Source organism: Benincasa hispida, chromosome 9 (genome assembly GCF_027475165.1).
Source record: "Benincasa hispida cultivar pf3 chromosome 9, pf3_genome.v1.1, whole genome shotgun sequence".
Classification (NCBI taxonomy): Eukaryota; Viridiplantae; Streptophyta; class Magnoliopsida; order Cucurbitales; family Cucurbitaceae; genus Benincasa; species Benincasa hispida.
This window is the reverse complement of record NC_143486.1, coordinates 3,454,692-3,482,123: the sequence shown is the minus strand read 5'-3', so window position 1 is coordinate 3,482,123 and position 27,432 is coordinate 3,454,692. Positions and strand designations below refer to the sequence as shown.

At 37.0% G+C, this 27,432-nt stretch overlaps 5 protein-coding genes across 10 annotated transcripts; 1 reads left to right on the top strand and 4 right to left on the bottom strand.

The window, feature by feature from the left end:
• The first annotated feature begins 6,016 nt into the window (after positions 1-6,016).
• SPL2 (E3 Ubiquitin ligase family protein) lies at positions 6,017-9,977 on the top strand. Of its 2 annotated transcripts, none has more exons than XM_090317007.1 (6): positions 6,017-6,579; positions 7,287-7,388; positions 7,886-8,053; positions 8,144-8,265; positions 8,936-9,055; positions 9,342-9,977. In XM_090317007.1, the coding sequence occupies exons 1-6, from the start codon at positions 6,391-6,393 to the stop codon at positions 9,664-9,666; spliced, it is 1,026 nt and encodes a 341-aa protein (XP_090173133.1). In that variant the 5' UTR covers positions 6,017-6,390; the 3' UTR covers positions 9,667-9,977. The 2 variants fall into 2 exon arrangements, with proteins under 2 accessions (XP_090173133.1, XP_038897215.1); XM_039041287.2 differs by having other exon boundaries at positions 6,017-6,662.
• A 570-nt stretch (positions 9,978-10,547) lies between these two features.
• On the bottom strand, positions 10,548-12,476 carry LOC120085343 (GRAS family transcription factor). Its single transcript, XM_039041286.2, has one exon. The coding sequence runs from the start codon at positions 12,474-12,476 to the stop codon at positions 10,824-10,826; it is 1,653 nt and encodes a 550-aa protein (XP_038897214.1). The 3' UTR covers positions 10,548-10,823.
• A 954-nt stretch (positions 12,477-13,430) lies between these two features.
• On the bottom strand, positions 13,431-14,281 carry GER1 (germin-like protein 1). The gene has a single exon (XM_039041288.2). It carries the CDS (start codon positions 14,279-14,281, stop codon positions 13,655-13,657), a length of 627 nt encoding a protein of 208 aa, XP_038897216.1. The 3' UTR covers positions 13,431-13,654.
• Positions 13,431-22,132, bottom strand: EER4 (Transcription initiation factor TFIID subunit A). Of its 2 annotated transcripts, none has more exons than XM_039041285.2 (8): positions 20,121-22,132; positions 19,618-19,839; positions 18,394-19,020; positions 18,217-18,291; positions 16,592-16,670; positions 15,852-15,916; positions 15,705-15,743; positions 13,431-15,618 (listed from the first exon to the last, which is right to left on the bottom strand). In XM_039041285.2, exons 1-8 carry the CDS (start codon positions 20,832-20,834, stop codon positions 15,436-15,438), a joined length of 2,004 nt encoding a protein of 667 aa, XP_038897213.1. In that variant the 5' UTR covers positions 20,835-22,132; the 3' UTR covers positions 13,431-15,435. The 2 variants fall into 2 exon arrangements, with proteins under 2 accessions (XP_038897213.1, XP_090173132.1); XM_090317006.1 differs by having other exon boundaries at positions 15,013-15,618; positions 19,618-19,830; positions 20,121-21,007.
• Positions 22,133-22,456: 324 nt separating this feature from the next.
• On the bottom strand, positions 22,457-25,976 carry LOC120084693 (NAD(P)-binding Rossmann-fold superfamily protein). Of its 4 annotated transcripts, XM_039040499.2 has the most exons (9): positions 25,675-25,976; positions 25,448-25,534; positions 25,309-25,367; positions 25,005-25,100; positions 24,781-24,858; positions 24,191-24,253; positions 23,878-24,051; positions 23,570-23,665; positions 22,457-22,930 (listed from the first exon to the last, which is right to left on the bottom strand). In XM_039040499.2, the coding sequence occupies exons 1-9, from the start codon at positions 25,850-25,852 to the stop codon at positions 22,850-22,852; spliced, it is 912 nt and encodes a 303-aa protein (XP_038896427.1). In that variant the 5' UTR covers positions 25,853-25,976; the 3' UTR covers positions 22,457-22,849. The 4 variants fall into 4 exon arrangements, with proteins under 4 accessions (XP_038896427.1, XP_038896429.1, XP_038896428.1 ...); XM_039040501.2 differs by lacking the exon at positions 24,781-24,858 and having other exon boundaries at positions 25,675-25,940; XM_039040500.2 differs by lacking the exon at positions 24,191-24,253 and having other exon boundaries at positions 25,675-25,934.
• Between the last annotated feature and the right edge of the window lie 1,456 nt (positions 25,977-27,432).

The window sequence follows — 27,432 nt, the reverse complement described above, 5'->3', positions numbered from 1 at the left end:
AAGAGTATCAAGGCAAAAGTGCTCTAATATATGAAGAGAGAGATGTATTAGACTTAGCATTCTGAAAGCCCCAGCTACATAGTGTTGTTTTCAATGTGTTGTTCCAGGCCCTTGACGCTTGTTTGAGGCCATATATGGCCTTGTGTAAGCGACAGACATGATTTGGTAGTTGAGGATAAAAAAATCCTTGTGGTTGGCGCATGTAAACTTCTTCATCGAGGACGCCATTAAGAAAGGTGTTATTGAAATCTAACTGTCTCAACTGCCACCCTTTGGATACCGCAAGGCTAATGACGATCCGGATGGTAGATGCCTTGACCATCAGACTAAACCTCTCAAAAAAATCGATGCCCGAGTTTTGATGGAAGCCTTTTGCTACGAGGCGTGCCTTATAGCATAGAATGAAGCCATTAGGACTCTGTTTGATTCTAAATACCCATTTATTGCCAACAACGTTCATTGATGGTGGTGGAGGAACCAAAGTCCAGGTCTGATTGTTCACTAGTGCTTGAAATTCATCACTCATTGCTTTGTTCCACTACATGGTTTTGAGCGTATCACTGACTCGGGTAGGTTCGGTTAGGGACCAGTCTTTTTGGGTTTAGGAGGATAGTATTTTGGGTTTGAAGATGCCTACTTTTCCTCGGGTAATCATGGGATGAGTAGACATGGACATAGTATGTGGGACAATATCGGGTGAAGACTGGGTAGGGGACGATGAAGGTGAACTATCGGTGGGTTGGGCGGTAGGCGATGGTGAGTTAACGATCGCTGGGTAAATTATCGGTAGGTGAATAATTGTTGGGTGAGCGATCGCTGGGTAAGCAACTGGTGGGTAGACGATCAATGGGCTGGTCACTAGACGATGAGGGTAAACGATCGTCGGGTACACAATTGGTGGGTAGACGATCAGATGAAGGAGTGGGAAGGTTGGGCTGTCTGTAGAGGTATTAGCTTGTGATTGGGTGTGGGTTGCAATTGGTGAGAGGGCATGGAGTCACTGTGCGGTGTGACCTGACTGAGGGGCAGCCAGGAAAGTGGGTGGACTGCAACTGCTTGCTTGGCTAGTCTGCAAGCTGAATGAGACACCTGACAAGGAAAGTCCATTTCATCAAACACAACATGCCGAGAGATGAATAGCCTGCCATTAGGGTTGAGGTTTTTAGCATTTGTGATTCATAGCCGGACTGAGATAGATCCACTTCTCTGTGTGATAGCTCAACTTATGTGAATTATACAGTCTCAAGTAGGGGAAACATGCACACCCAAATATTCGAAGCTCTTCAAACCTAAGCTTCTTTTAAAACATCACTTCCATTGGAGACTGTCCATTTAGGATAGGGGTAGGAAGGCCATTAATCAGTAGGGTTGAGTATAAGAATGCATCCCACCAATGATGTGAGGGAAGATATGTTTGGGCTAGTAAAGTTAGCCCTGTCTCAACTATGTGTCTGTGCTTCCTCTCAGCCCTTTCATTTTGTGCTGATGTATATGGACAGGTGTATTTGGAATCAATGCCAAGCTGATAACAGACTTTGTGTATCTTGACAAATTCTCCGCCATTATCTGACTGTAGAGACTTGATCAGTGTACTGAACTAAGTTTGTACCATGGTGAGAAAGTGTTGAAAAGCTGCCAGTGTGCCACTTTTTAACCTCAGAGGATAGATCCATGTGTATCTGTTGTGATCGTCAACAAAGATAGCATAATATTTGTACCCATATGTTAATAAGAGAGGAGCTGGACCCCACAAATCAGTGTGTATAAGTTCAAAGGTTGTAGATGCTCTTGAGTTAGAGTTAGGGAAGGCTAAAGAATGCGATTTTCCATAGCTACAAGAATCACAAAAGTTAAGCTCTTCATTAGATAACATAGGGAGATTACAACTTTTGATAATAAACTCTAGTGTTTTTGACGAAGGATGGCCAAGCCTTCTATGCCACGTAATCTTAGACACCCTATGTTTCGAAGATATGCTAAGAGCAGACAGATCTTTATTCTTGTGCACTGGTTGCGATGGTACTCTGTTTTCTACTGACTTTGAGTTGATTTCTGCACCCTCTAACTAATACAATCCATCTTTAAGCATTCTTTTCATTATCGTTTGTCTCATACCCTTGTCCTTAACAAGATAGTAATCCGTGTGAAATTCAATAAACACGTTATTGTCTTTTGTTAGCTTAGATATACTGACCAAATTTTTTGCTATGGCAGGCACACATAACATATCATTCAGTTTCAAAGTGCAGGCATCACTAGACAGACATGCAGTTCCAACATGAGAAATTTCTAGAGTATTACCATTAGCTACAGTGACTGCTTCAGTACCTGAGTGTTCAGTCGGATTGCCAAGATTGTTGAATTCTGAGGTAACATGATTAGAGGCACCACTGTCAGTATACCAATTTGCATCAGTCATGTTTTCTTGTCTTGTCAGAAAGGGTTACTCCCATAAGTAGCGGCTAGGGTTGTTGGGTGAGGTTGTGTGTTTTTGGTCTGATTGTTGGGGAAGAGTTGTCCCTTGTTTTGAGGAGAATTGGGAACAAAATCTCTGTTATACCTGTTGAAGCTGTAGAACGCTATGTGCCCCACCTTCCCACAGACTTGACACACAGATTTATTGTTGTTTCTTCCCCTGCCTCGACCTCTGCCATGGCCACCACCACCTCGTTGTCCTCCCCCAGTAGACTGATTGCTGCTATTAGACTTGTTGTTTTGGTTGACATGTTTAATGTTTGTCAGCATACCAATTTGCATCAGTCATGTTTTCTTATCTTGTCAGAAAGGGGTTACTCCCATAAGTAGTGGCTAGGATTGTTGGGTGAGGTTGTGTGTTTTTGGTCTGATTGTTGGGGAAGGGTGTCCCTTGTTTTGAGGAGAGTTGGGAACAAAATCTCTATTATACCTGTTGAAGGAGTAGAACGCTATGTGTCCCACCTTCCCACAGACTTGACACACAGGTTTGTTGTTGTTTCTTCCCGTGCCTCGACCTCTGCCATGGCCACCACCACCTCGTTGTCCTCCCCCAGTAGACTAATTGCTGCTATTGGACTTGTTGTTTTGGTTGACATGTCTAGTGTTTGTCAGCATACCAATTTTTATCAGTCATGTTTTCTTGTCTTGTCAGAAAGGGGTTACTCCCATAAGCAATGGCTAGGGCTGTTGGGTGAGGTTGTGTGTTTTTGGTCTGATTGTTGGGGAAGGGTTGTCCCTTGTTTTGAGGAGAATTGGGAACAAAATCTCTGTTATACCTGTTGAAGGAGTAGAATGCTATGTGTCCTACCTTCCCACAGACTTGACACACAGGTTTGTTGTTGTTTCTTCCCCTACTTCGACCTCTGCCATGGCCACCACCACCTCGTTGTCCTCCCCCAGTAGACTGATTGCTGCCATTGGACTTGTTGTTTTGGTTTACATGTCTAGTGTTTGTCATATTCACTGATGCATTACTGACTTGGTTGAAGCCTACTATCGTCTTTTTGTTTGACTGATGTTCCAATCTCTTTTCATACAGGAGAAGTTCTGACTGCATATCAAGCCACAACATGTCCGCTCTCCCTTAGATCGTGGCCACGATGGCATTGTATTCTACATCAAGTTCTAATAGTACCTGTGAAACAAGAGCTCTTGGTGGCATAGGACTATCAGCTTGCTCGAGATTGTCAGCATTCATTTTCATAGTTCGAAGGTACTCCTCCATTTTCAAATTACCTTTTCTGGTTGTTTGAAACACATGTCTCAGATAATCTTCTTCAGCCCTAGACTGAACACCAAAGAATTGTTGAATGCTGGTCCATAGATCCTTTATATATTCACATCCCATCACTTGAATGGCAACCTCTGGTGTCATGGAGTTATACAGCCAGCCGAGGAGATGTTGATCTACAGCCATCCACACTTCATATTGAGGATTTACCTCAAGTGCTGTCGACGAGCTGGAAGTACCATCGCGAGAACTTCCTTCTGTGCTGGGTGGAGCAGTTTCTGCTCCAGTCAATCCAGTCGGTATGCTCTCACGGACTGCAGGTTGCAGAAACATTGAGGGACACACTTTTTGTCTGGTCAGATGTCCTTCGAGTCGATAACTTCGAAGGATTGGAAGCGCTAAGTTTTTCCATAGGAAGAAATTGTTACGATCAAGTTTAATGGAGGTTATGTAATTGAGGAGTTGGTTCAAAGGTGGGCCGTTGAAGTTGGTTGTGCCGAGGGTGGCTCCCAGGTTTCCTTGATTGACGTTGGTCATTATGCGCTCTGATACCAAGTTAGAAATGAGAGGTTGAAGGATATGGCTTGACTCACGCTGCGGACAATGGCACTTAGACAAGGTAAACGATAGCTCAATCAAGTAGACGATAGGTAGCAAACGATAGTGGCAAGCCAAGTTTTCCTTTATAATTTCTTGTATTTGAAATGTACATAGGCGATGTATTTATACAATATGGAATCCCTAATTTGGGAATGCAAAAATGACTCAACAAATATAAATGGTTAGAGATTTGGTTGTAATGAACCTATTCCTTTGGTAAGTCCTATTCTTTTGATAGATAGGCAAGACTTTATGTGTTGGCATCCTTAATATCCTTAACAAAATCTACACTTATTAGATTTGTTATTGTAAATAAAACCAAACTAGAATTATTGCGTATACTTATTAGATTTCGGAAAGAAGGAATAATGTGTATTTTTAGTTTGAGTATTGTGGAGAAAACCATATAAGGTAAAGAGAGCATTTTTGCATGTACATACGAGCATAATTCCAAGTCAATATAATTTTATTTTTAAAACATAGAGAAAAACATTGGAAATTTCAAAAACTTAAAAAGCAAGTATGATACTTTTTAATGGAAATATATAAACATCGTTGATTCCATTCATAATTGTTTTTATAATATATTCACATTCATACCATTAGAATACGAGTAAACTTTCTCAAAAAAGTTGTAAAGGAAATTTATAAAAAATTAATAATAATATTAATAATATTAATAATAAAGTAAACGAGCCAATCGGACTTCCCACCACTTTTTAAATATTTATTTACTTAAATTTATGAATGGATTCAAATGAGATAATTATAAATACGATAATAGACCCTAATAGATGTTTACCATGTCTACTACTATATAAGTAAAGTATATATCATTGTCTATTATCAAATATTTTTGAGTATCTATCACTAATAGATGGTGACATTTTGCTATATTTAAAAATACTTAAGTTTTACCATTTCAAATAATTACCATATATTTAAATGCTATTTGTATTTGGTTGCTTTTAGTTTATCAACTTTCGATTTAATTCATTATAGTCTCTGTAATTTTAAAAGGTATTTGTTCTTATTTACCTTTTTAATAGATAAAAAAATGTTTATTTTTCATAACTTTCTAAATAGTTCTTAAATTGGACAAATTTCTCATAATAATCCTTATTAGGAGTGCTACAAAATCAGATCAACCCAATCCAGGTCGTTATTCAAATAAATGAAAATTTAATAAGTTTGATTGATTTATTGGTTCACCTAAAATAACCGACACCAACTCAAACTTATTATTGATTTTTAAAAGAATTTATTTATTTATTTTACTTATGATACATTTATATATACACATAATTTCATGAATTTTTTGGATAATTTATCCACGAAACGTTTTAATTTAATATTAAATAAATTAAATAAATTTTGTATATATTAAATTTTACTTATTTTTAAAATAAATATTTAAATAAATCATCCGAATATTTCAAATTTATTGCAAGAATGATGGATTGGATGAATCTAAAGAGTGTTTCAATCCAACCTAATCCAACTCATAAACACTCTAATCCTATTCTATCGTAAAAAATATTTACGAGAATTTTATCAAAATGTATAAACTAAATATGAATTATAAACTACTGGGATTGGATTCCAAATTAAACTATGGTATAAAATCAACCTGTTAAATTCTTTCCCCCAAAAGAAAAAAATCAACCTGTTAAAAGTACAATATTAAACGAACGAAAATTATATTTTTTTTTCTGGATCGAAATTTGATATATATAAATACATAAGTAATATAAGTAGCCACAGCCACAGGGACGGATTGTTTGATGAAAAATTCGCTCACTACGCTACCAATTTCCCAATTTCTGCCGTTCTCTTCCGTATTAGCCTGCGTTATCACTAGCCATACACCGCGAAAACCGCCGCCATAACTGCCGCCGCGGCGTTTCTTCACTGGCTTGGCGGTTGTGCCGGTCGCTGTCTCCACCGCATTCAAGGGGGAACTGTTTTCACCGTCACAGAGACACGGAATTCTCTCATGTCCACATCGGAGCAAGCCCTCGTCACTTTACTCTCCCGCTTTGCTTTATCGTTTGATGGAGCCGTTTTGGGTGCTGCCCTAGCTTATGCTGCCGTTCGTACCGTCCTCAAACTCACTGCTTCCTGCTCCGCTCTCAATGAGCTCCGTAAAGCTCCTTATGTTGGAGTTTCTGATCTTCGTCATATCATTCCCGACGGAGATTCGGGGCAATCCGAGTCCGATCGAAAGCTTGTTGTTGTTCGTGGCACCGTGGAGGCCAGGTCGTCGGTGGAAGGTAATTGGAAGAGTTTACAGCCTAATATATTGATTTCTCAAGAGTCCGGAGATAGAGCGGTGATTATTCAGCGAACTCAAGTGGTAACTCCTCCTTTGGTATTTCTGTTAAGCGCGACTGTGTTGAGATTTTGTTTTGTTTTGTGTTGTTTTTTTTGGGTTAGCTGAGGTTTGCAGTTTAGCCGTTTGTTAGTACGTTATGCTTGGAGAGTATTGCGACAGTATTCGAGTAGTTTGATAGCTCCACTAAAATTGTCAACAAAGTTTAACCAATTAATCAACTATTGTGCATCTCTTAGATTTTTTCACATTACAAGGTCTCTCGTCTAGGTACTCGCTTTCAGAGGTGGTTATGATACGATTCTATCCTGGATGATCCACGAAAGAGAAGGATCACCGGTGAAATAACTGTTGAATTTATCTGTACATGTCTTCTGGCTTGCCTGAAGTTGGTCTGTCATCGTGTGTATAGAACTACGATGTGAGGATTAAGTATTTGGGAAATCTCGAACTATTTAATTAAAATAATTTCTTTATGAATTTAATCATGGGGAAAATGGATTTCTCTTTTTTCAGGATTAACTATTGTATCCCCTCACTGATTCTGCAAGTGTTTGTTTTTGTTCCCATTGGTTATTCAGTGTTGGACATGTGTATATAATAATCTAGTTCTATAATCTAAAGCTTTTTTTGGTTTTGTTGTGGTAGTGCATATTCAACGAATGGAAAGGCTTTTTTGGATGGACATCCGACTTACGGGCAATTTTTGGAAGAACCTTTAGAAAGCAAGAGTCAACATCATTTAGAACGGTAAAATCAAGGCTTATATCTGTTATTGTCATGTTTGAATGATATGGGACCTTTTTTATCCTATCTGTGAATAAAGAACTAACTAATTGAGTTGAGTGATTCTGTGAGGGCATCTCTCGAATATGGGGCCATAAAGTTGTGTCCTTTTCCTGTGATTCTCTATTTGGTCTTTTTTGTTTCTCTCGCTCATTGCATGTGCAAGTAGGTTTTGTAAGTGCTACCTCTTAAGACATGGATCCAACAGAGCAGGCTTGAAGAAATACCCCTTAAGAGTCAAGACATAAGGATTTTATGGTAGCTTACTCATTGTCTATAAAAAAAAATCTTCAAAATATGAGATTGATGTGTGGTCATTGTGATTTGTGAAGGTAAAATATATATTTTAGATATCTGGTTGAGCAGCAGGGATCTATATTCCAGTGGTCATTGTACCAGAATTCAATGCAGTGTCCGTATGAAGTCTTATGTGATGCTGATATTTGAGAAAATTTTAACAGGTTCCTTTTGTTCTTGTTGAGGGTCATTCACCATACTCTGATTTTGTTGTTGTTAACATGGATGGCTCAAGACATCCCTTGCCTCTTACAACTGTGTATCATCAACTGCAGCCCGTTTGTGCTACTCCTTATACCTTCCTTCAAGCAGTTTTTGGTCATGAGTACCCTGTGAGTTAGGCAATCTGTATTGAAGTCGAACACCACTTTTTTCTTAATAGATTTTAGCTGAAATATTTTTGTCGTGTTCTACTTTTGAAGGTTGGGGTGCTTGATGAGGAGAAAATACTTCCATTAGGAAAAAATATCAGTGCTGTTGGCATATGCAGTTTTGAAAATGGAGTTCCTGTGATAAAGTCGTGCAGTGATTTTCCCCATTTCCTGTAAGTTGCATATCATATATTATTTCCCTCGACTCATGGACATAAAATTGATAATAAATGTGTTGTCTGCCAATGGTGAACCCCGTTGATTGGGTTTGGGGATCTGAATGGGACTTCAACTAGGTCTTTGGATTAAGCCTCCGGGCTCCGAGCAAAGAGCTTTTGTTGTCTTTTGGAGCTAAAATGGATTTGTGTGTATTTGTTGTCTGGGTTCCAATATTCTCTCCCTTTCTAAATGTGTGCGCGTGCACTCCCATTACCAGTAGAAGTGTGGATTTTGGTTTGTACCTAAATTAGTCGACACATCTTGTCTCGTCAGTGATGCTAGCTATTGGCTTGCCTCTGCTCTCCCAGACAATCACAGTGAAAGAGAGAGAGAGCTTTATGCAACAAACATAAGTCATGCGTGATGTGACATGCAGTGCAACTTCTTCTTAGTTGAATACGTGGAATAATATCTAATTGGACCAAAAAAATTGTTTCCTTTATGATTTCCATGGTTTCCTTGCATTTGGCGTCTTGTGTCTTAGTTTGTTTTCATTTATTCAATAAAAAGATTTGTTTCCGTTTCAAAAAATCTGTCTAATTGGACAAAAGTTATTCCTGTTTGCGCTTTGAGATAATCTTCATTGAAATAATGGATATTATGATGCTGTAATCTTCTTTGCAGATGTGAAATGACTAAGGATCAGATGATTTTAGATCTAGTCTTCAAAACAAAATTTCTATTCTGGAGTAGTATTGTCCTTGGTTCATTGTCAGTTGGCATTCTTGGTTATTCTGTCGTGAGGTATGTTCTCTTTCTTTATTTCTTTTATTTTATTTTGCGAGGTATCTTTGTGTTGATATCTTTCTTTAGGCAAAGCAGTGTCTTCTTAATATACCTTCCATGAATTGTTTATTTCTACCTTCGATTCACTCCATTCTTCGGTCTTTACATCTCTTATCTTACAGTGGAATTGTATTATGTAATCATCATTTTGTTCCAAAGTATACTCCACTTGTCTGGTTGCTTCCTGCTTTATATATAATCGCATTTTAAATGTTTAACGAATATCAATATCCATTCTCTTCAGAAATTGGAATAGATGGAAACAATGGAGGCAACATAGACGGTTACAGAATTCAGGGAATGATTCCACCACGTCACAACTGGATTCAAGCAATGACATTCCCATTTATGGTGATTTTGGAACTGCATCAGATGACGAGGTAGCAACCGTTCCAGATGGACAGTTGTGTGTGATCTGTCTCACGAGGAGAAAGCGATCTGCTTTCATTCCATGTGGTCATTTTGTTTGCTGCGAACGTTGTGCTGTGTCAATCGAACGTGATTCAGCTCCCAAATGTCCTGTTTGCCGCCAGCAAATCCGTAGTTCTGTACGGATTTATGATTCATGAAGAGAAACAAATTATCTTTTCAGGTTCTAAGATCTAACCACGACACATCTCATTCATCTGGGTGACCCTTTATGTTGATACTGTTTGAGATTTCATATCAATGACAATCCTTCGACGGGGCAGCAGATCTGAAGTTTGTTTTTCCACATCTGTTGTAACTATTCATCCCCATAGTCTTTATTTTGATGGCAGAGCTTGTTGTTCAGAGTGTCTTTATAAAGCCAAATTTGAAGTGATGGCTCTTGTAGATATCAGATAATATACTCTTTTACATTGTAACTTGCTGACAATATGAAAAAGAGACTTCAATATTGGCTCTGTTGTCTGATATGAATGGATGTTTAATATTCTGTTTGGATTAATGTTTTAAATTTTTTTAATACTTAAAAACACTTATCTAAATAGATCATTTCTCTCTTGAGTTTGACTAATCTGATTGTAAACATCTATTCTTGACAAAAAGTGAATGGTTTGAATCCTTCCAATAAAGTTTCATCGATTTAGTGAACTTGTGTTTAAGAGTATAAAATTAATTCAAAGAGGTTTCGATAGATTTGATACCTTAAAAATATATTTTTTTTCAATAGCTCACACTTGATAACAATTTTTTCTAAGTTTAAAAACATTTATGCAAGCATTTATAAAGTTAATCTAATCCAATACTAAAACTCAATCAAGAAGATATATGAATTTAGCTAGATAGATTAAGATAAATTCTCAACTAAAATGTGGAGGTTTTGAATCCTTCTAATTTCACATGTTGAACTTAAATCAATATTCTCTCGATTTAGTGAACTTGCATTCAAGAGTATAAAACAAAAAATACAAAATATAGTTGGAAGAAGTTTCGAAAGCTTGCAAAAGAAGAGACATGAGAGGAGTTTGAAACCTTAAAAACATCACTTTAAAAATGCTTAAAATCTAAACATACTCAAAACTCAATCAACAAATTGTTTGAGAGCTTGACAGACTAATGTTCGAATCATCCAATCTCACAAGTTGAACTCAAATCAAAGTTCAAAATAGTCTGAAAAAACTTCAAGAAGCAAAACGAAAGGGGAGCTGCATTCAAACACAAAGCCATCGTCTATTTTTTTTTATTTGAAAATTAGGTTTGTTTTGAACTTTGAAGCTGTTGGCAAGAAAAGGAAAAGGTTTCAAAGAGCATTGGATTTGATCCCCAACTTCCAAAACGAACAAAAGGAAACGGGTTGGCCTTTCCACCATAACCCTAAGCATCCATCTTTCTCTTCAATTCTCATCTCCCAGTTGTTATCATACCTTCTCATTGAAGCTCGAGCCGTATCAATGGTGTCTTCTGCAAATAATTTTCTCTCAAAACCCGCATTTCTCATTCTTTCACACCATTTTCCCTTTTCCTCGTTCATTTCCCCATCGTTCGTCAGTGCTTTTGCCGCTTCACCTTCCATCACTCTTCTTTCTTCGCTTTCTCTTCCTTTGAATGCCGCGCTTGTTGAATCCAGAAATCTCCATAGGTATTCAACTCGTCGTGTGAATCTGGTGTCGAAATTTCCGCAGTTGCTACAGCTACATCCCATGTTGTTTTCACTCAGAATCACTGCCTTTGGTTCCATTTTTCGAAGATTTTGTAAGAACTCGAATCTTTCGTCAGGATCACAGTGTTTCAACTGGTGGAGTCTGAACTGTGCGCAAACGATCAGGATTTCGTCTGGGAATTTGTTGATTACTTGCGAATTTAAGCTCTGGAGTGAGTGATTGTTGAGACGGTTGATTTGTAAATTGATGTTCAAGGATTTGGCGAAACTGAGAAGCCGAGAGGAGATGTTGTCTCCGGGTGGACCAATTGAAAACGGTGTCTCGGTATTTTGGTCATGTTCGATGGTTGGACCGATAACTGTAAGACGAATTAGCGACGGAGGTCCACCGGAACGCCGAGTCAAGGCCTCGAGCAGTGTTGGCCATTGCACACCATGAGAAACCCCAATGTCAAGAATGTGAAGATTTCGCGGGCGATTAGGTTCTTCAGAGAGAATGTGGAGGATTGAAGAATTTGCGATGTTGTTCGGGAATGCAAACCATGGACTCACCTCGTGGAATTTGATTAAAGACCTCTGGAAGAATCGAGGATCCGTCGAAGCGAAAGTAACCGGGGCAACTGTGGAGGAATAAGAAGAAAAAGAAGAAGACGAAGAATTGGAGGACAGGTGATGAGCCAAAGCTCGGAGACCGTGGTCGGCGAGCCGGTGGTTGGCGTCGCCGGTGGGTGAGGCGAGCTCTTGAAGAACACAAAGAAGGTGATGTACCCTTGTCGCATCCCCTTTAATGATAGCACTAGCACAGGGATTTAGCAATTGCTCTGCCCACCTTCCTTCCCTGTTGCTTCCGTTATTACAGTTATTTCCTGTGAATTTTGATGAATTTTTCTTGTTCCCTACTGATTTCTTCATCACAGTCACTCCCTCAACAGCTCCACCGCCACCATTTTTGCTCTGATTGTTCTGATTCTTCCTTCGGTTCTGATGGGTTTGTGATTTCTTATGAACTGAATCATCTGGAGCTTTTCTTTTCTTGGTCAAGTCAGATGGTGTCAAGTGGTGGGAAGTGGGTATGTTTTGTAGTTTAGTACTAACAGTAGTGGGGGAGTTGCTGAGAAAGCCATTAATCAGATCTTCACCTGTGTCCTGATTCGCATCCCACCATTGATAGCAGTTTATAGAGCTGGAGTTGTTAGTTTCGTCCAGGAATGGGGAAAAGAAAGGAACCGAGTCCTCTAACCAGTCCAATATGTGATCTGAAGGGTGGTTTGGCCCTGTTTCTTCAATGGTCATTTTTGCTTGGTGAAATAACAATAGTTCAGATTGAAAGAGAGAGATATAGAGGAGACCTTTTGATTAGGGAGGGAGAAGATGGAGTTTTTTAGGGTTGCTGGTTTGAGGGTGGGGACGCTACAGTTTAATCATTGACCAAAGATTGGGATAAAGCCAATTATGTTTTCGTAGACAGCAGTAAAATATTGCAAGGGGTCACTTAGAACCTCCATAAACGGACAATGGTGAGGTATTTTCTAAGCTATCTGTGCTGTTCTTTTGGAGGATTTGATGTTTGGTTCAAATGTTTTAAAGCCCATATAAAAGTCACTCATTGTCTTCTTCCTCAGCCTGGGTTGTTAACTCATCATTCTTTTGTATTGTGAAAAAAATACATGCAGTGGGGATTGGTGAAGGAATCTTTGAAACTTTTAGCCATGGTTTTGAGCTTTTATTTGGATTGTAAAGAGGGACAGCTGAGACAGCGTTCACCTTTTTCTCTTTCTTATTAAAATATTCAAAGTCTTTTGCTTTCTACAGTCCTTAGGGCCGTTGAGGGGAGAGGTTAAAACATTTTAGTTTTCTTGTCCTTAAAAATACGAAACATCTCTCCCAATTCCTTTTTATATGCCCCAAATTCTGAAAAAAAAAATATTTGTAGTTCCATCATATTTTATTTCCAATTGTTGTTGACCTAGTATCATGATTGGGTGTCCAAGAAACTAAAAGTTGACTTCAGCCTGGATCTAATTCACAGTTTGTTCATCGGTTCCTTTCATCGAATTCTGTCAGTTCATCGATTCCGTTTTATGGTTTGCGACAAAATTGCGAAATTTCTGCCCTTTAAAGATTTTTTAACCATCTCCCCAAACATCCATTTTTAAATCATTCCTAGTCAAGATATCTATGGAATCTGTTCTATGGTTATGATCTTAACAATGTAGATTTCAAACTATTGACCTAAAAAGTTGGAGGTTGAAGCCGAATCAATCTGATTATTGAAGTGGATGAAACTGATATCTTCTCAAAAGAAAATCAAGCCCATGAATGTCGACAATAGAGGAGGAGAGGGGAACACACAGCTAGTCAACGAATTTAAATGGCATCAATGAACAAATAGCAAAGGAAAAAAAGAACATCAATCCATTTCGTTACTTGGAAATGCAGAATGGCTAAAGCAAACACATGGCTGGGCAATTCTAACCACTCCCACCAAGAACAGCCTTTAACTTCTTGATCAGAGCTGGATCCAGGAAAGTGGTCTTGGACACCAAATCAGTACTCAGGTCGTTGGCAAATAGTGCAAAGTCAAGGATTTGGAGACCAGGGCTTGGGCTACTAAATATAGGAAAACCAACCGCAGTTACGCCACCACCATTAATCTGAAAATGTAGCAATCCTTGTGGGAATATCATGAGGTCTCCCTTTTTCAGAGTCTTCACATAGACAGCATTAGCAGAAGAGATAAAACCAGCCTGAATGATACCCTGGGTCACAAGTAGCAATTCTGAAGCTCCTGGGTGGGTGTGGAGTGGTATAACACCACCCGGTGCCAAGTCTAACCGAGCGGCTGAGAGACCAAGGCCATTCACACCTGGATACTGCTCCACAAATGCTGGGGTGACTGCAGCTTTGATTAGACTTGATATGTTTCCAGCACCACTTAAGCCTGAATACACGAAGTCGTCTGCAGTGACGACACCAGCGCTCTTGCAGGAGTAACCTGCTGGCCCTTGTGGACCTTTCAGATCGGCAACGCAGAAGTCTTGGACAGCTGCATTGCAAAGAGAGAAGAGGAGGGAAATGATAAGTAATGAGTGAAACATTCTTTGGGAGAATGTGGTTCACAATGGTTTGGTTTCCTTTTTGGGATGGTGTAGTTTCTTGATGAGTTTCATAGGGTTTATATAGAAAAGTACCAATTGGCTTCCTGCAAGTTGGAGTAACATTTCGCTCAAATGGCAGGATAGGAAGATTGATGAATGAATGAATGAGGGCCACACAGCATTTGATTTTGTGATGCATGTGGCCGTCAATGAACTCTCAAGAAGATCAGATTCTCAGAGAAAGAAATAAAATCTCCCTTTTTTTGCAGTTAATGACCTCATGGTAGGACAATTCTTTTGCTTGTCTTGTACAGTTGGCAAGTAGAATAAAAAGAGGGAGATGAAGCAAACAATATAGGATTAATTAGCAATAATATGCTTATCATTTAGGATTAACACAAGGATATATGATGAAAGTGGAGTGGACCAGATGCACATGGGCAAAGGAAAATCAGAGCATAAGAAGCCAATTTTTAGATAGCTAAGGACCAAGATGAAGAGGTTCCATCAAGTCTCTCTGTATTCACATGCGCACCATGAATGGCTTAGGCCTTTGTGGCCTAGAAGAAACCCCTGCCATCACGTTCAAGTTATCTTCTTTTATCACCATTGACGAATTTTCTGTTCTAGACAAGTAGGCCCTTTTCCTCATCTGGAAAATCAACAGTTAACAAGTAATGTAATAGTTAAAGTTAAAACAGTTAAGATGGGAAATGGAAATGGAGAAGGGGTGAAAAATCATATCTTCTATTCCATTTGTAATAATTGTGCTATGATCCTGATCAACAAACTTCAGATGACTTGAGATTGTAAAGACTATCAATCATAAATTGAAAATGTACTTTATATGGTAGACACAACAATAACTTGAGGCCTATACTAATATGACAGCCAAATATTTTGTACAATTAACATTACGCCCGAGTTCCAGATAATGCATCTTCATATTATACAGCCTAAAAAAATTGATTTCAAAAGACGTATCACTAAGAATCGCCACACTCCACTCCACACAGAAGTCAAGTCCAGGTCTTCTCTGATATGGCATCCTCTAAATCTCATTTTATTGATGTATCCCTGAACTGACACTGGGGTTGGTTATTCACCAAGTAGTTGGGATCTACCAAGCATTAGTTTCAAACATAGTTAATACATTAAAACCTCATCATTTGCTGCAGCAGCTGTGAACCGGCCGTTTGTGACAATAGTTGTTCTGAACTTGGTGAAGGCCTTGTTAGAGTGTTGGTACCAATGGACATTCCAACCCCTTGTCGTACCATTTCTTTAGGGCTGTTTATGTTTGTTTCGACACGGGAGGCTTCCTTCAATATGCGTATCTGATGAAATCCCAGAAGAGAAAAATTGAGATAAATGATAAAAACAAGAAATGGATCGAATACTTGAACAGATATGTCCAACTTACCATGTCCAGACGTTTCTTGTGAACATCACTTGATGATAACTACAATATTAAAAAAAAAAAAAAAACCATATGGTTAAACGAAAATGAAAATTTGAAAGCTAAATTAAACAGAGTGCTTCTTTTGAGAGGAGGGGAAGATTTTCTTACATTTTTGTTGTGGTTCTTCCACTCGTCACTTGAATATCCAGGAACGTTCAACTGCCAATTCTTCTCTGCACGTCCACAATTTATGATTGGTAAAGCTTTGTCTAATACTATAAGATTCAATATCATTACTACCAAACACGATGAATCAAGAAATTAGTAATCTAGAGCACTTTAGGTTGAATTATCACTAATGATAAAAACTTGGACAATCAAGTAGAATATAAACAATTAAATTAACAAACAAAGCCTCACCAGATTTTTTTTTCCCTTTTTTGTTTTGAAAACCATATGTTATGGCCAGTAAATAATAATCATGTGATGGTAAGAAAGTGACAAGTCAAGAAATCTAATCAAGGATCATTTGCTCTAAAGAGTCTGCAACTTTTTTTTAAAAAAAGAAAAATGGTTGTCGGGTAAGAGCTTCCCATGAATAGCTTGATCAAATAATTAAATAATGCAGAAATAAAATACTGTCATTTCACTTTGTTGGCAATAATTAAGGTGGCATTTTTCCCACTTCCTTCCCTGTATCTAGAATAGAATAGCTGAACATTTTTTCACTTTACCAATTAGCATATTCGCATTCAGAATTTTTTTCATTACCTCATAAATATCATGAATGAATTGACACTCGCTAAAATCTAAATTTGAAATCACAAAAGGGGAACATATGCTGCTGATGCATGGTATTCAAGAAATCAAGTGTAAAAAAAAAGGACCTTGAGGAAAGTAGTACACACCTAAGTGCAGCAATAGATCTTTGGATTCTAAAGTTGAGGATTTTCGGTGTTTAGCCAGATTGCTTGAAAAGGTAGTAACCTGTATTGCAATAAAGAAAAAAAAAATGTTTCAGAAGATAAACCATCCAATCACTGAGATGATAGTAGCTGATGAATGAGCCATGATCTTAACATGAATTATTAGGTACCCGTACCTCTATATAAATAATATTGCAATAGAAGAAACATAATAATCAATCCACACAACTATGAAAATTATCCACCAAAAGGACCCCAAGCCATTCGACTTGATTTATTTGCATCATCAAAATGGTGAGATGGGCGCAATAATGAGAAATATTTCGATAAGAACGCGTGGATTTTAGAAAGACCTAAAAGTGTCCACGTCAGTGTCATAGTGGCAAGGTAATCTTTTTCTAATGTTCTCATGAGGGTTGATTCACAGGTTTTTTTTTTGGTGAGAAAGAAGGGAGAATAATAAGCACAAGGGAGTATAGGCATTTCTATTAAACAGATAAATGACAGAGGAATAGACTGATCAGTCCAAACGAAGGCATACACCACTTCGTCCATTCATGGCTGACCACCTTGTTAAATAGGAAAAAGAATCCCAAAAATAGGGCCCTAAAAAGTTAATCAGGAGAAGAGGCATAGTAATTTATCATAATAACAAAATATCAAGCCACTGCCAGTGAAAATATAATCTGCACCATGAGTGAGAAGGTGCTCTTATTCTGGACTTGTGGGGCTGTACTGGCTCATAACAGAGCGTGTTGCTCCATGATCGGGACAACATGTGTAATAATGAACAATACTCAAGGGTAAGGCTAAAGGCATGGAATATCAAACTACTACCGTCAGACGACTTGAGTTTTTTTTTTATTTGAGTTTAATTATAATCTTTCCTTTAACAACAATGATCAGAGAAATAGTTGAATAGTTTCAGATATAAGGAAGATGACAAATCATGCTGCACCAGAATCACTAAGTCAACAGAATGAATAAATACAGCAGCCTAAAATGAAATAGAATCAGAATGAACAAGAATTTGGACTTAGACGGATTACAAGAGAATAATGACCTATATACATATACACATACACATGTACAAGTTTTTCATCCCAAAGTTTATCTCTGTAAAAGAAACTTCATACCAAAATCCAGATTATATATTCCAAAAAAACATAGCTTTCTGGCGATTAATGTATCATAGAATAGCATACTATTTTTGGGAAATGCTCATATATATACACACACATACAAACAAACACATGGAAGCTTTTTCATCCCAAAGTAAAAGAAACTTCATACCAAAATTCAGATTATATATTCCAAAAAAACATAGTTTTCTGGTGATTAATGTCATAGAATAGCATACTATTTTTGGGAAATGCTCCAACATGATCCTCTATGACGTTATGCAGATTTTTTTTAACTGACTTTCCATTGTAAATGTTTTGATATAATAGAACATAGTTCTTCAATAGTGAAGGACTGATTTCTTATGTGTACTGATATTGAATATTGCTTATGGCACATATGCACTTACTATCTTATGTGTAAGAAATTGGATGGAAACGTACAAAGAAGTATAAAAAAATAGTCATAGTACTAGGAGGTCTCACCGAATCAATAAAATCATCGGCAATCTCCAAGAGAAGATCTTCAACTTCAGGTTCCAGCTTTCCATGTGGGTCTACCTGTAGATATTCAAATTCAACTAAAGTGAGAACAGAATAAAAAAAGCATAGAAGCACATTGAAAACATACAGTATAAGAGATGTGATAAGTCTAGGCAGAACCTGTGAAACCAGATCTTGTATCTTTCTCTTCCCAAGGACTTGAGTGGCAGCCTCTGTCCCTTGGCTTGAACTTCCCCCAGGTGTACTAGCGCCAGATGCTGTGGCATCTGGATGTGATCCAGTCAAACTGAGAGATTTCTGGCCCGCAAGTGCAGCTATCCTAGGAGAATGCTGCTGATGCTGATGCAATACTGGTTGCAGTGATTGCTGTGGTGATGCTTGTTGAAGTAGCTGCTGTTGTTGATGAAGTGGCTGCTGTTGTAGCTGTTGCTGTGGTTGCTGTTGTTGTGACTGAGGTTGCTGCTGTTGCTGTTGATGCTGTTGATGCAGCTGTTGATGTCCCATGGACGACTGTTGCTGTACAAGCTGAGGAAACTGTTGAGGGTTCAAGGACATGTTGTTTGGATGCAATTGACTAGATGAAGCCAGTTGCTGCTGTAACAGGGCTTGTTGCCTCTGTTGAAGACGAAATGAAGGTGAGCCAGGGGTAGACATTGATGGCATTTGCTTCAGCCACTGTTGCTGTTGCAAAGAGTTCTGCATCATGGTTGGCTGCCCATTCTGAGCCAAATTGGTCAATTGTTGATTCATAAAAGCAAGATTTGCCATTCTCGGTAAGTTCTGAACCTGCAATTTAATAAAATTGACTGGATGTCACAATCATGCCTACAATTTTACAGTTACTAGTAGCTACACAAAAAACAAAATAGCAAGATTGCAGATTAAGATTATCAAATCAAATTAGCATATTAACCTATCCATTAAAGTAATAAAGTGATACTGCAGTTACTGCTATACCAAAGTTGAGCGGATTGAGTTAGAGAACATGACAGACAAATCAGCAATGATGACAATAAATAGATTTATACCATGTACCAAAATCAAAAAGGAAAGTGAGCACCACTTGAAATTAGAGACGCGTACTGATAAATATGTTTGTATGTCCTATGGGTATTATTTGTAATGCAATGAATGTTCAGCATTACAAAAATAAGTTCTATAAGATAAAAGCCAGAGTACTACACTTCTATTAGAGATAATAAACTAATATCTTTGATGAATTGCATAAATGATATCCAACCAATCACCAAAGAAACCAAACAAAGCATTAATCTTCCCTGGTTCAAATTTGGCATCTAACAATTCTAATATAGAAAGAAAAGCCCAGAGCCATTATTGTAATAATGAACATTAGATACAGAGCAAAGATGCATTGCCAATAACCTGTGGAGACGTGAGCGAACTTTGTTGAGATAATTGCTGCCTTATTTGACCTTGGTTTATTCTCTGTTGGGTATATGACGAAGCAAGGCCATTAGCTCTTAGCTGTGAGGTCAAATTCATTGACCCAATCATCCCCATTGCTTGAATTCCTTGCAAAGCTTGCCCATGAGAGTTACTCGACTGAAATTGCGGACCCTGGACTAACCCAGCTTTCTGCTTCGACTATCAAAATGTTCGGTTTCAGTGAAAATGAAAAAACAAAATATATTTAACTTGATTTCTAATGTCAACAAATTAAGAACTTAGAATTGTAATTAAACAATAGAAGGCAACTACTGAGGCATAACCCATCACCAAAGTGCCAACGTCATGCCTAGAAAGTTCCTCAATTCCACTTCAAATATACAAAAAACGAATTCACAATACTGTCTAACAACATCCCAACACCAAAGTTGCATCAATACCAATTTTAAACCAGCAAGTGCCAAGAATTCAGTACATACCGAAGCCAGTAATTGTGACTGCAAATTATACTGAGCCGTTCCAGACAACATGGGCAAATGGTTTCCCTGACCAATTAATGCAGACCGCGACAGATTCCCAGTTCCCATTTGCTGTTGTTGGTTCGGCTGTTGCTGCTGTTGCTGCTGCTGGTTTGTAGAAGGCCCACCAAAATTCATCTGACCGTAAAGTGCTGATTGCTGTCTCATCATCCCAAACTGCTGCTGCTGCTGCTGTGGTTGCATTTGGTTCAACCGAGACATTGATGGGGACCGCTGTAAAGCCTGCTGGATTTGGAAATTCGTCATCGCACTCGCATTCTGAGGTTGTTGCACCAATTGCTGTGAATGTTGCTGTTGCTGTTGTTGTTGTTGTTGCTGCTGCTGCTGCTGCTGCTGCAGAGGTTTTTGCTGGTAATCCAATCCAACCGCAGGACTCAGCTGTTGTTGTTGCTGTTGATTTTGCGGGAGAGAGATGTGCGAAAGAGGAGGAGAAGAGATTTGAGATAGCGAATGTAAGTGGTCAATCGAAGGAGATTGAGCAAGCGCAGAAGGCGATGGAATGGGAGGATTTACAGAGGAATTTGATGGATTTGATGAATTTTGTGGAATAGCGGTGGTTGAAGGTTGAACTTGCGGTTGTTGCTGCGGCGGCGGTGGGGAAGGGTCCATCGGATTCGGTTGAACCGGTCTTGGCGACGAAGTACTGTCTGCCATTGAAATTGAAGGCTGAACAAAGATGAAGATACTAATTCATGGTAGAAATTGTATCAGAAATTGCAGAGAAACAGGTGAATCCGGAGGGGAGAAGGAAAGAGGAACGGGGAAGAGAGGGCGGAGGAAGAACAAAGTGTTCGAAGAACGATCAGTAGGATTTGTACACGTCATCTGATGGACCGCTTTACGGGTGGGTCATATATAATTTTTTGTGCAAATGGGTTCAGTCAATACACGTGGATTGCTCCTTTACGTTCGATGGGAGCGTACGATTGATTACTGTGAGTGCTCCCGCATGGGATCATGTAATTAATTGATTTCCTAATTCACCTACCTGATCAAAGATTAAAAATATCGATATGGAAATTTTAATTTTACGGACATATTGATAAAATATACAAATCAACAAATATTTTGTAAGTCACGAAATTTATAAAATTTATTAAGATTAGTAATTAAGTTATTTTACTCCAAAACTAAATTATGGATATTATTATTAGTAGTCATATTCATATTGAACGAAATAGAAGACATTTTTATACTTTATTAGCATGTATGAAAGATATTAGAGATATTCATAGATATTTAATATCGATCTTGAATCATTCTATTTATGGATATATCGACATATCTACGGATATTTTCATCCTTGATCCTAATGAATGATATTTTCGTATATATTGAATATATTTTTTCTTCCCCTATCTTTTAAAAAATAAGGGTAATAATAGTTTCTTTTCTTTTTAGTTTTCTTACGACTAAAACGAGTATAATTCAATTGCCCTAAAAAAATTCTCAATTATCTTAAAAATTGTACTATTGCTTTGAGGTCAAATATTTGATTTTTTCATGTTACATATATTGGAGAATAAATAAATAAAAAGAGAGAAGATGAGTTTATGGTTAAATAACACTTCGATCCCATCTAATTGTTTAGCCATTTACTTAAGTTTGTAATAGGTCAAAGTGAACATAATTAATTGTATTTGGCATATACTCCTCTCATTGAGTTTGGAAGTACTCATTTCTATACCTCTACTGGTTGTTTAAAAAGAAACCAACCGATTAGTATCCCTAAACTTTTGGGAATGAACGTGAATAAATTTAGTTCTTAAATTGACATTTTAGTCTAGTAATTTGATTTAAGATAGGTTAATCCATTTAAAGATATTTTATGAAAATCAAGCATTAATAGCTTTAAAGTAAAATCCTAATGGAGAGTTTAAGTGCATATAGTGATTTTGAAAAGATTGAAATCACTTTTGTTATATATATATATATAAAAAAAAAAAATTGAAACACATATTTAGTCACCTAAATTTAATTCAGTATTTAATTTTACATTTTTAAATGTAATTCTCATATCATCAAATTTGGTTTTGAATGATTAAAAACATATTTAAAAGTAGTTTTGAAATGACAAATGATTTTAACTATTTAGAATCACTCCCAAACATGTTGTGAAAGTTTAAGCTTTCATTGTATTAAATGAGGTAATAGGAAATTTAGGAATATGAATTGATTTTCCTTCAAAACAATTGTATGGTTGATTTTAGTATGTAGCAATTTAGTCAATATACTTTAAATTTTGTAACAATTTAGTCGAACAACAAGACAACAAGTAGAAGTAGTGATCCAGAAATTTTATTGACGGACGACTTTATATAATTTAGTAAAATAAATGTAATGAGTGAGACTTGAACCTAGGTTTAAAGGGGGGCGAAAGACAGAGTTATCACGGGCTAATTAGTGGTTTTGATACTATGCCAAAGCATAAAGTTGAAGGGGCTGAGCTGATACTAAATCCTCCCCTATAGGGAAGAGGAGTGATGACAGTCAACAGTTGAAGCAAGGGTGAAGGTGAAGCAAGGATTTTGGCTGGCTAATGAAAGAACGGAATTCTTGCTTGCAAGATCTTTATAGCTATTTCTTAAGCTTAATCACAAATTAAAAAGAATGGCAATATCAAGAAACAATAGCAGATGGTAAAAGGCATTCATACATCTTAAGAATGGTCATTGACGCTGCTCTGTTTTCTCCAGTAATCTTGTCAAGCATCCTTTCCAATCTGAAACTTGTTCATTTCCATTGGCTACCTGTTGTGATATACAAGGAACACAAAATTTGAGATTACAATATAGTCAGGAGAGATGCAGCAGAAGAAAAGAAACTATTCAAACCATTAGATGTGGTCAAGGTCAATATCCTGCAGGACCCCATTTTAGATTTCTATTTCTATTTCAATGCGAGTGAGTTTGGAATGACTTTTGAAAATAGTATTTTTTTCAAACTTCTCATTGTATATTTTTTGACTTAGTATTCTAAATAGCTTTAGAATTTTCAAAAACATTTTTAGTTATCCCAAATGCTATCCTTTTTTTTCATTGATGTATGTAAGCTTTTAAGTAAGCACACTTCATAACTATCTCGCCGAATACTTGCTTGACTCTACTACATTTGGTAGTAAAGTACCTGACAGAATACTAAATCCTAAGTAGATGACCGATATGGTTTGCAATCATTCCCTCCAAACCTATTAATTTTGACCTATAAGAACTTTAAAAAGTGATTTTATAAGATTCGAAATACTTTTCATCGTTGCAAAAATCCTCTCAAATTTACCCTTGATCTATTCTATCTCACGAGTACTGGATGCCTTACCTCAGATTTTCAAGTGTAATGAAATTTATCAAAAATAATCCTAGGCGTTCGGCATAAAGATCAAGTTTACCAACCTCAAATGCGAACCCTCCTTTAGGAATCACATCAGTAGCTTCTACACAAATGAAGGCGGCATCCTCCTTGCTGAGAGTTCCCGTAGTTGCACAACCCTGAAGATTAGCACCGAATACGCAATACAACGATTTATTATATGTAAAAATTAATAAGGTGTCCTATCTCAAGTCTCAATCAAGTTCCATACATTCCCTTAAATAAATAAACCAGTCGTGTTTGAATCAGTTATTGACTATATCAGTTGGCTGTTAATAGAGGAACTTTTTTCTGGAGCCAAATAGAGGAGCATTTAAGACAGAAGAATAACCTCTTCAAAGCTGAATCCTTGATTCCCACCAGGTATATCTTTCAACAAGCCAGCTCGTATGATGGTATAAGGAATTTCTGATGCCACTAGAACTGCTTCGTCTTGCTCAGCCAGTTTTTTTGCATTGCCTTTAAGAAGGGCTTGGACACCGCTAGCACTTCTATAATTGGATAACTGCAACCTTATTAAGTCGAGACAATGAATATAGATTGAAGGATTGGTTCTGGTCAGGTTCATACAAACACAATATTTGTTTCGACGAATTTATGTATGTTCAAAGAGATGGGGGAAGGACAGGGAGCTGGAAGTATACCCGAGATAAGAGAACTATATGTTGCACCCCTTTCAGGCTTGCAGCATTGGATAAGAAACCTTCCTGGTGATATGATTATTAACAAACCTGATGAGTTAATAACCATCACACCTCCCTTTTATAAGGCTCAATATATTTACATGAAAGTTTGAACTCAAGGAGTTCAAATATATGCTCATCATGCTCCTAACCTGAGATTAAATATGAACTTATATCCATATCATTAATTCTCCTGATAGTGGAAAATCCAGGAAGGAATTAATCCAGCAACGTAAGATGACCCAGAATTTTCGTTCTTATCTTTCACATATTTATAATGGAATCTCTATGAAATGGTTGATATTTTCATTCACACGTCTTACATCTTATATCCATGTCCAGCGCTAAGTTGATTTTTATATCTATGCCACTTGTTCCCTCTAAATATTATTTCAAGAAAACTAAGATTGAATGCGATGAAGTCAGAAATCTAAAGGTGCATTATAGTTGATGGGGAAATGATATATCATGTTGTCTCGAGCATTTTCAAATAAAAACTAGAGGGAAATTTTAGGGGAAAATAATAACAGATTGAAATTGAATGTCCATACTTTTGGGCATATTATAGTGCGAACTTCTCTTAGAGCTTTCTTCAACAATGGCTCATCTTTGATATCACCGGCTACTGGCTTTGCACATGAATTCAGAACCAAAATAACCAATAGTTCATTTGAGATGGGGAAGAAAAAAAACGCAAAAAACATGGAATTAACAGCAAATGTGGCATACTATCTAGATTCTGCAAGCAGTATTCCTATAATTTGAATCAACCCACCTCAACATATAATCCAAAAGCTTCAAGGGCAGCTTGCTTATCCTTCACCAACGCCTTGACTCTGGCTTTTTTCACTATCAACGATAATATCACCATCTGCATTGGGTAGATGTCACTTGGTTGGATACAAAATTCAGTAATTGATCACATGTCACACCTAATGGTTTCAAGAGGCAGCTACCAAGCAGTTACTTACAGAAACGAAAGGGAAGTTCTATTGGACTAGCCATAAATCACATTGTTCGTATCTTCATTTTCATTCCAATCGAGTTCAATGGAAAAATTATAATGCAAAAAAACACACCTGACCCATCTCAGTATCCCCATCAGTCACCAAAATTGCATCCCTGATCGTACCTTCCTCTGTACTAAAGAAACGAACTCAACCCCAGAACAATAATAATAATAATACGTACAAAACAATCAGTTCCTATACACATTACCAGAATATTCATCCTCGTCTTTAAGAGCGGATTCATCTTTAGAAACAAGGTCAGGCGCCCCATACCATTTCCTTAACTTCGGACCGCCTAAAATCAAACAAGAAAGCGAACAAAAATCAAAAGATAACAGTAAGAGTAACTAAAAAAATAATATCCTAATCTAACAAAATCGTGAAACAGAAGATTTTTCCGCCTGCGAATTTGTTTGTGGGGAATTTGAAGAGCACCTTCAATATAGTCAAGAATTTGATCCATGAAACCGATCTTCTTCTTGGCCAAGCAACGAAACCGTTCGTGCCTTCTGGAGATGAGGATGAGTGGAGAGGAATTTCGCCATTTGAGAATTGGATTCAGTTCAGTGAAGGGGATGGGAACAATGGAATGAAGAAGGGGATTGCTGAGCATTTGGCAGAAGCTTTTTTTCACTCTCTCTGCTCTCAACCAACCACTTCCGTTTCCCGCTATTTGGAGGGGATAACAATGTGAAATTCCAATACCACCCTTCTCTCTTTCGCCATTTTGACAACTTGAGCCCTAATTTGAGCGAAAATAGTCTTTTTCACAATTATTTTGCCTTGTGAAGTATTCTTGTTTCAAAATGAGGTAAATTAATATTAAAAATAGTAAAACATACAACTATTTGCAAATATGGCAAAATTAATGTGAAAAGTTTAAAAATCCCTCGGACTCACTAATACACAATTTTAAACCATATCACTAATATACAAATTTAGTCCAAATCGATTTCTTTCCAACTATTTGCATATATTTTTTTATTATTATTCTTTATAGCTTTTTCTTCAACGTTTTCATCTGTATACTTTCATTTTTTGTTCTTTGAAATAAATTCAGTGTTTTTTTGTTAGTTTCTTTTTTTGAGTATTTTTCTTCAATGCATTTTTACTCCATTGAGTTTTTATAACCAAACAAGTTTATGATTAGTTCACATCTTTATTCAAAGGATGGTTGTTCGCACGAGATTTATAGAGAAACTTATTTCATGTTATTTTAACAGTGATTGTTCGCAGGAGGTTTATGAAAAAACTTGTTTCGTGTTATTCTAATAGTGGTTGTTCGCACGAGATTTATGGAGAAACTTGTTTCATGAAGTTGAACTTATGTTGATTTAGATTTAATGTAGATATGGTTCGATCTCTAGTAATTGATTTTCTGATTCTCTCCTGGTTGAATGTGTATGCTTGACTCGAGAAAGTGGAAGGCATGTTGTTCTTAAAGTCAAAGTATTGGAAGAAACTTTGTATCTTCGAGTGACTTGTGTCTTAGGACTACGTGGCTTAAGAAGTTTGGGAGTCTTCTGATTGTTGGAAAATTTTGTATATATTTGACACACATTCTTTTAAGTCAACTTACCAAAATGTAAATTTAGGTCGAAGTTTTGATTTTATTTTTTGACACAAAATTTTGATTTGAATTTAAGTAGAATTTATGTTCTACATAATTCAAAGTTGAACTTAGTGTAAAATTGAACTTCTACCCAAGATGTTTGGGATAGAACGTGCAGATGAGATTTGAACTCCACTCAATTTTATTCGGGATAAAATTTCGGATTATGTCCTAATTTAAATTTAAGATAAATTAGAGGTATTAGCCACAATATAATTTGACTTGAGGATAAAAGCCTTCGATAATTTAAATTTGGGATAAATTTTGAAATATGGTCAAACTTTAATTTGAGATAAATTTGAGGTTTTATCCACAACTTTATTAGACTTGAAGATAAAAAGCCTAGCATGACTTGAATTTGTGATAAATTTTAGAATATGACCAAATTTTAATTTGAGATGAACTTGAGAATTATCTAAAAAAATTAATTTGACCTAGGATAAAAGTTACACCTAAATTGAATTTGGGATAAAATTTAGAATATAGTCAAATTTTAACTTGAGGTAAATTTGAGATTTTGTCCACATTTTTAATTTGACATGAGAATAAAACCTAAGTTTAAATCATGTGGACTAGGAATA

What these genes read in the sequence shown, in the direction of transcription:
- SPL2 (XM_039041287.2), top strand. Translation starts at nt 6,303, where the DNA reads ATGTCCACATCGGAGCAAGCCCTCGTCACTTTACTCTCCCGCTTTGCT. An exon ending in AGTGATTTTCCCCATTTCCT is followed by an intron (nt 8,266 to 8,935) that starts GTAAGTTGCATA and finishes TCTTCTTTGCAG; the next exon opens with ATGTGAAATGACTAAGGATC. An exon ending in CTTGGTTATTCTGTCGTGAG is followed by an intron (nt 9,056 to 9,341) that starts GTATGTTCTCTT and finishes CATTCTCTTCAG; the next exon opens with AAATTGGAATAGATGGAAAC.
- LOC120085343 (XM_039041286.2), bottom strand. Translation starts at nt 12,476, where the DNA reads ATGACCATTGAAGAAACAGGGCCAAACCACCCTTCAGATCACATATTG.
- GER1 (XM_039041288.2), bottom strand. Translation starts at nt 14,281, where the DNA reads ATGTTTCACTCATTACTTATCATTTCCCTCCTCTTCTCTCTTTGCAAT.
- EER4 (XM_039041285.2), bottom strand. Translation starts at nt 20,834, where the DNA reads ATGGCAGACAGTACTTCGTCGCCAAGACCGGTTCAACCGAATCCGATG. An exon ending in AGTCACAATTACTGGCTTCG is followed by an intron (nt 19,840 to 20,120) that starts GTATGTACTGAA and finishes ACATTTTGATAG; the next exon opens with TCGAAGCAGAAAGCTGGGTT. An exon ending in ACAAGAAACGTCTGGACATG is followed by an intron (nt 15,619 to 15,704) that starts GTAAGTTGGACA and finishes GGATTTCATCAG; the next exon opens with ATACGCATATTGAAGGAAGC.
- LOC120084693 (XM_039040499.2), bottom strand. Translation starts at nt 25,852, where the DNA reads ATGCTCAGCAATCCCCTTCTTCATTCCATTGTTCCCATCCCCTTCACT. An exon ending in AGACGAGGATGAATATTCTG is followed by an intron (nt 25,368 to 25,447) that starts GTAATGTGTATA and finishes TCTTTAGTACAG; the next exon opens with AGGAAGGTACGATCAGGGAT. An exon ending in GGGATACTGAGATGGGTCAG is followed by an intron (nt 25,101 to 25,308) that starts GTGTGTTTTTTT and finishes TACCCAATGCAG; the next exon opens with ATGGTGATATTATCGTTGAT.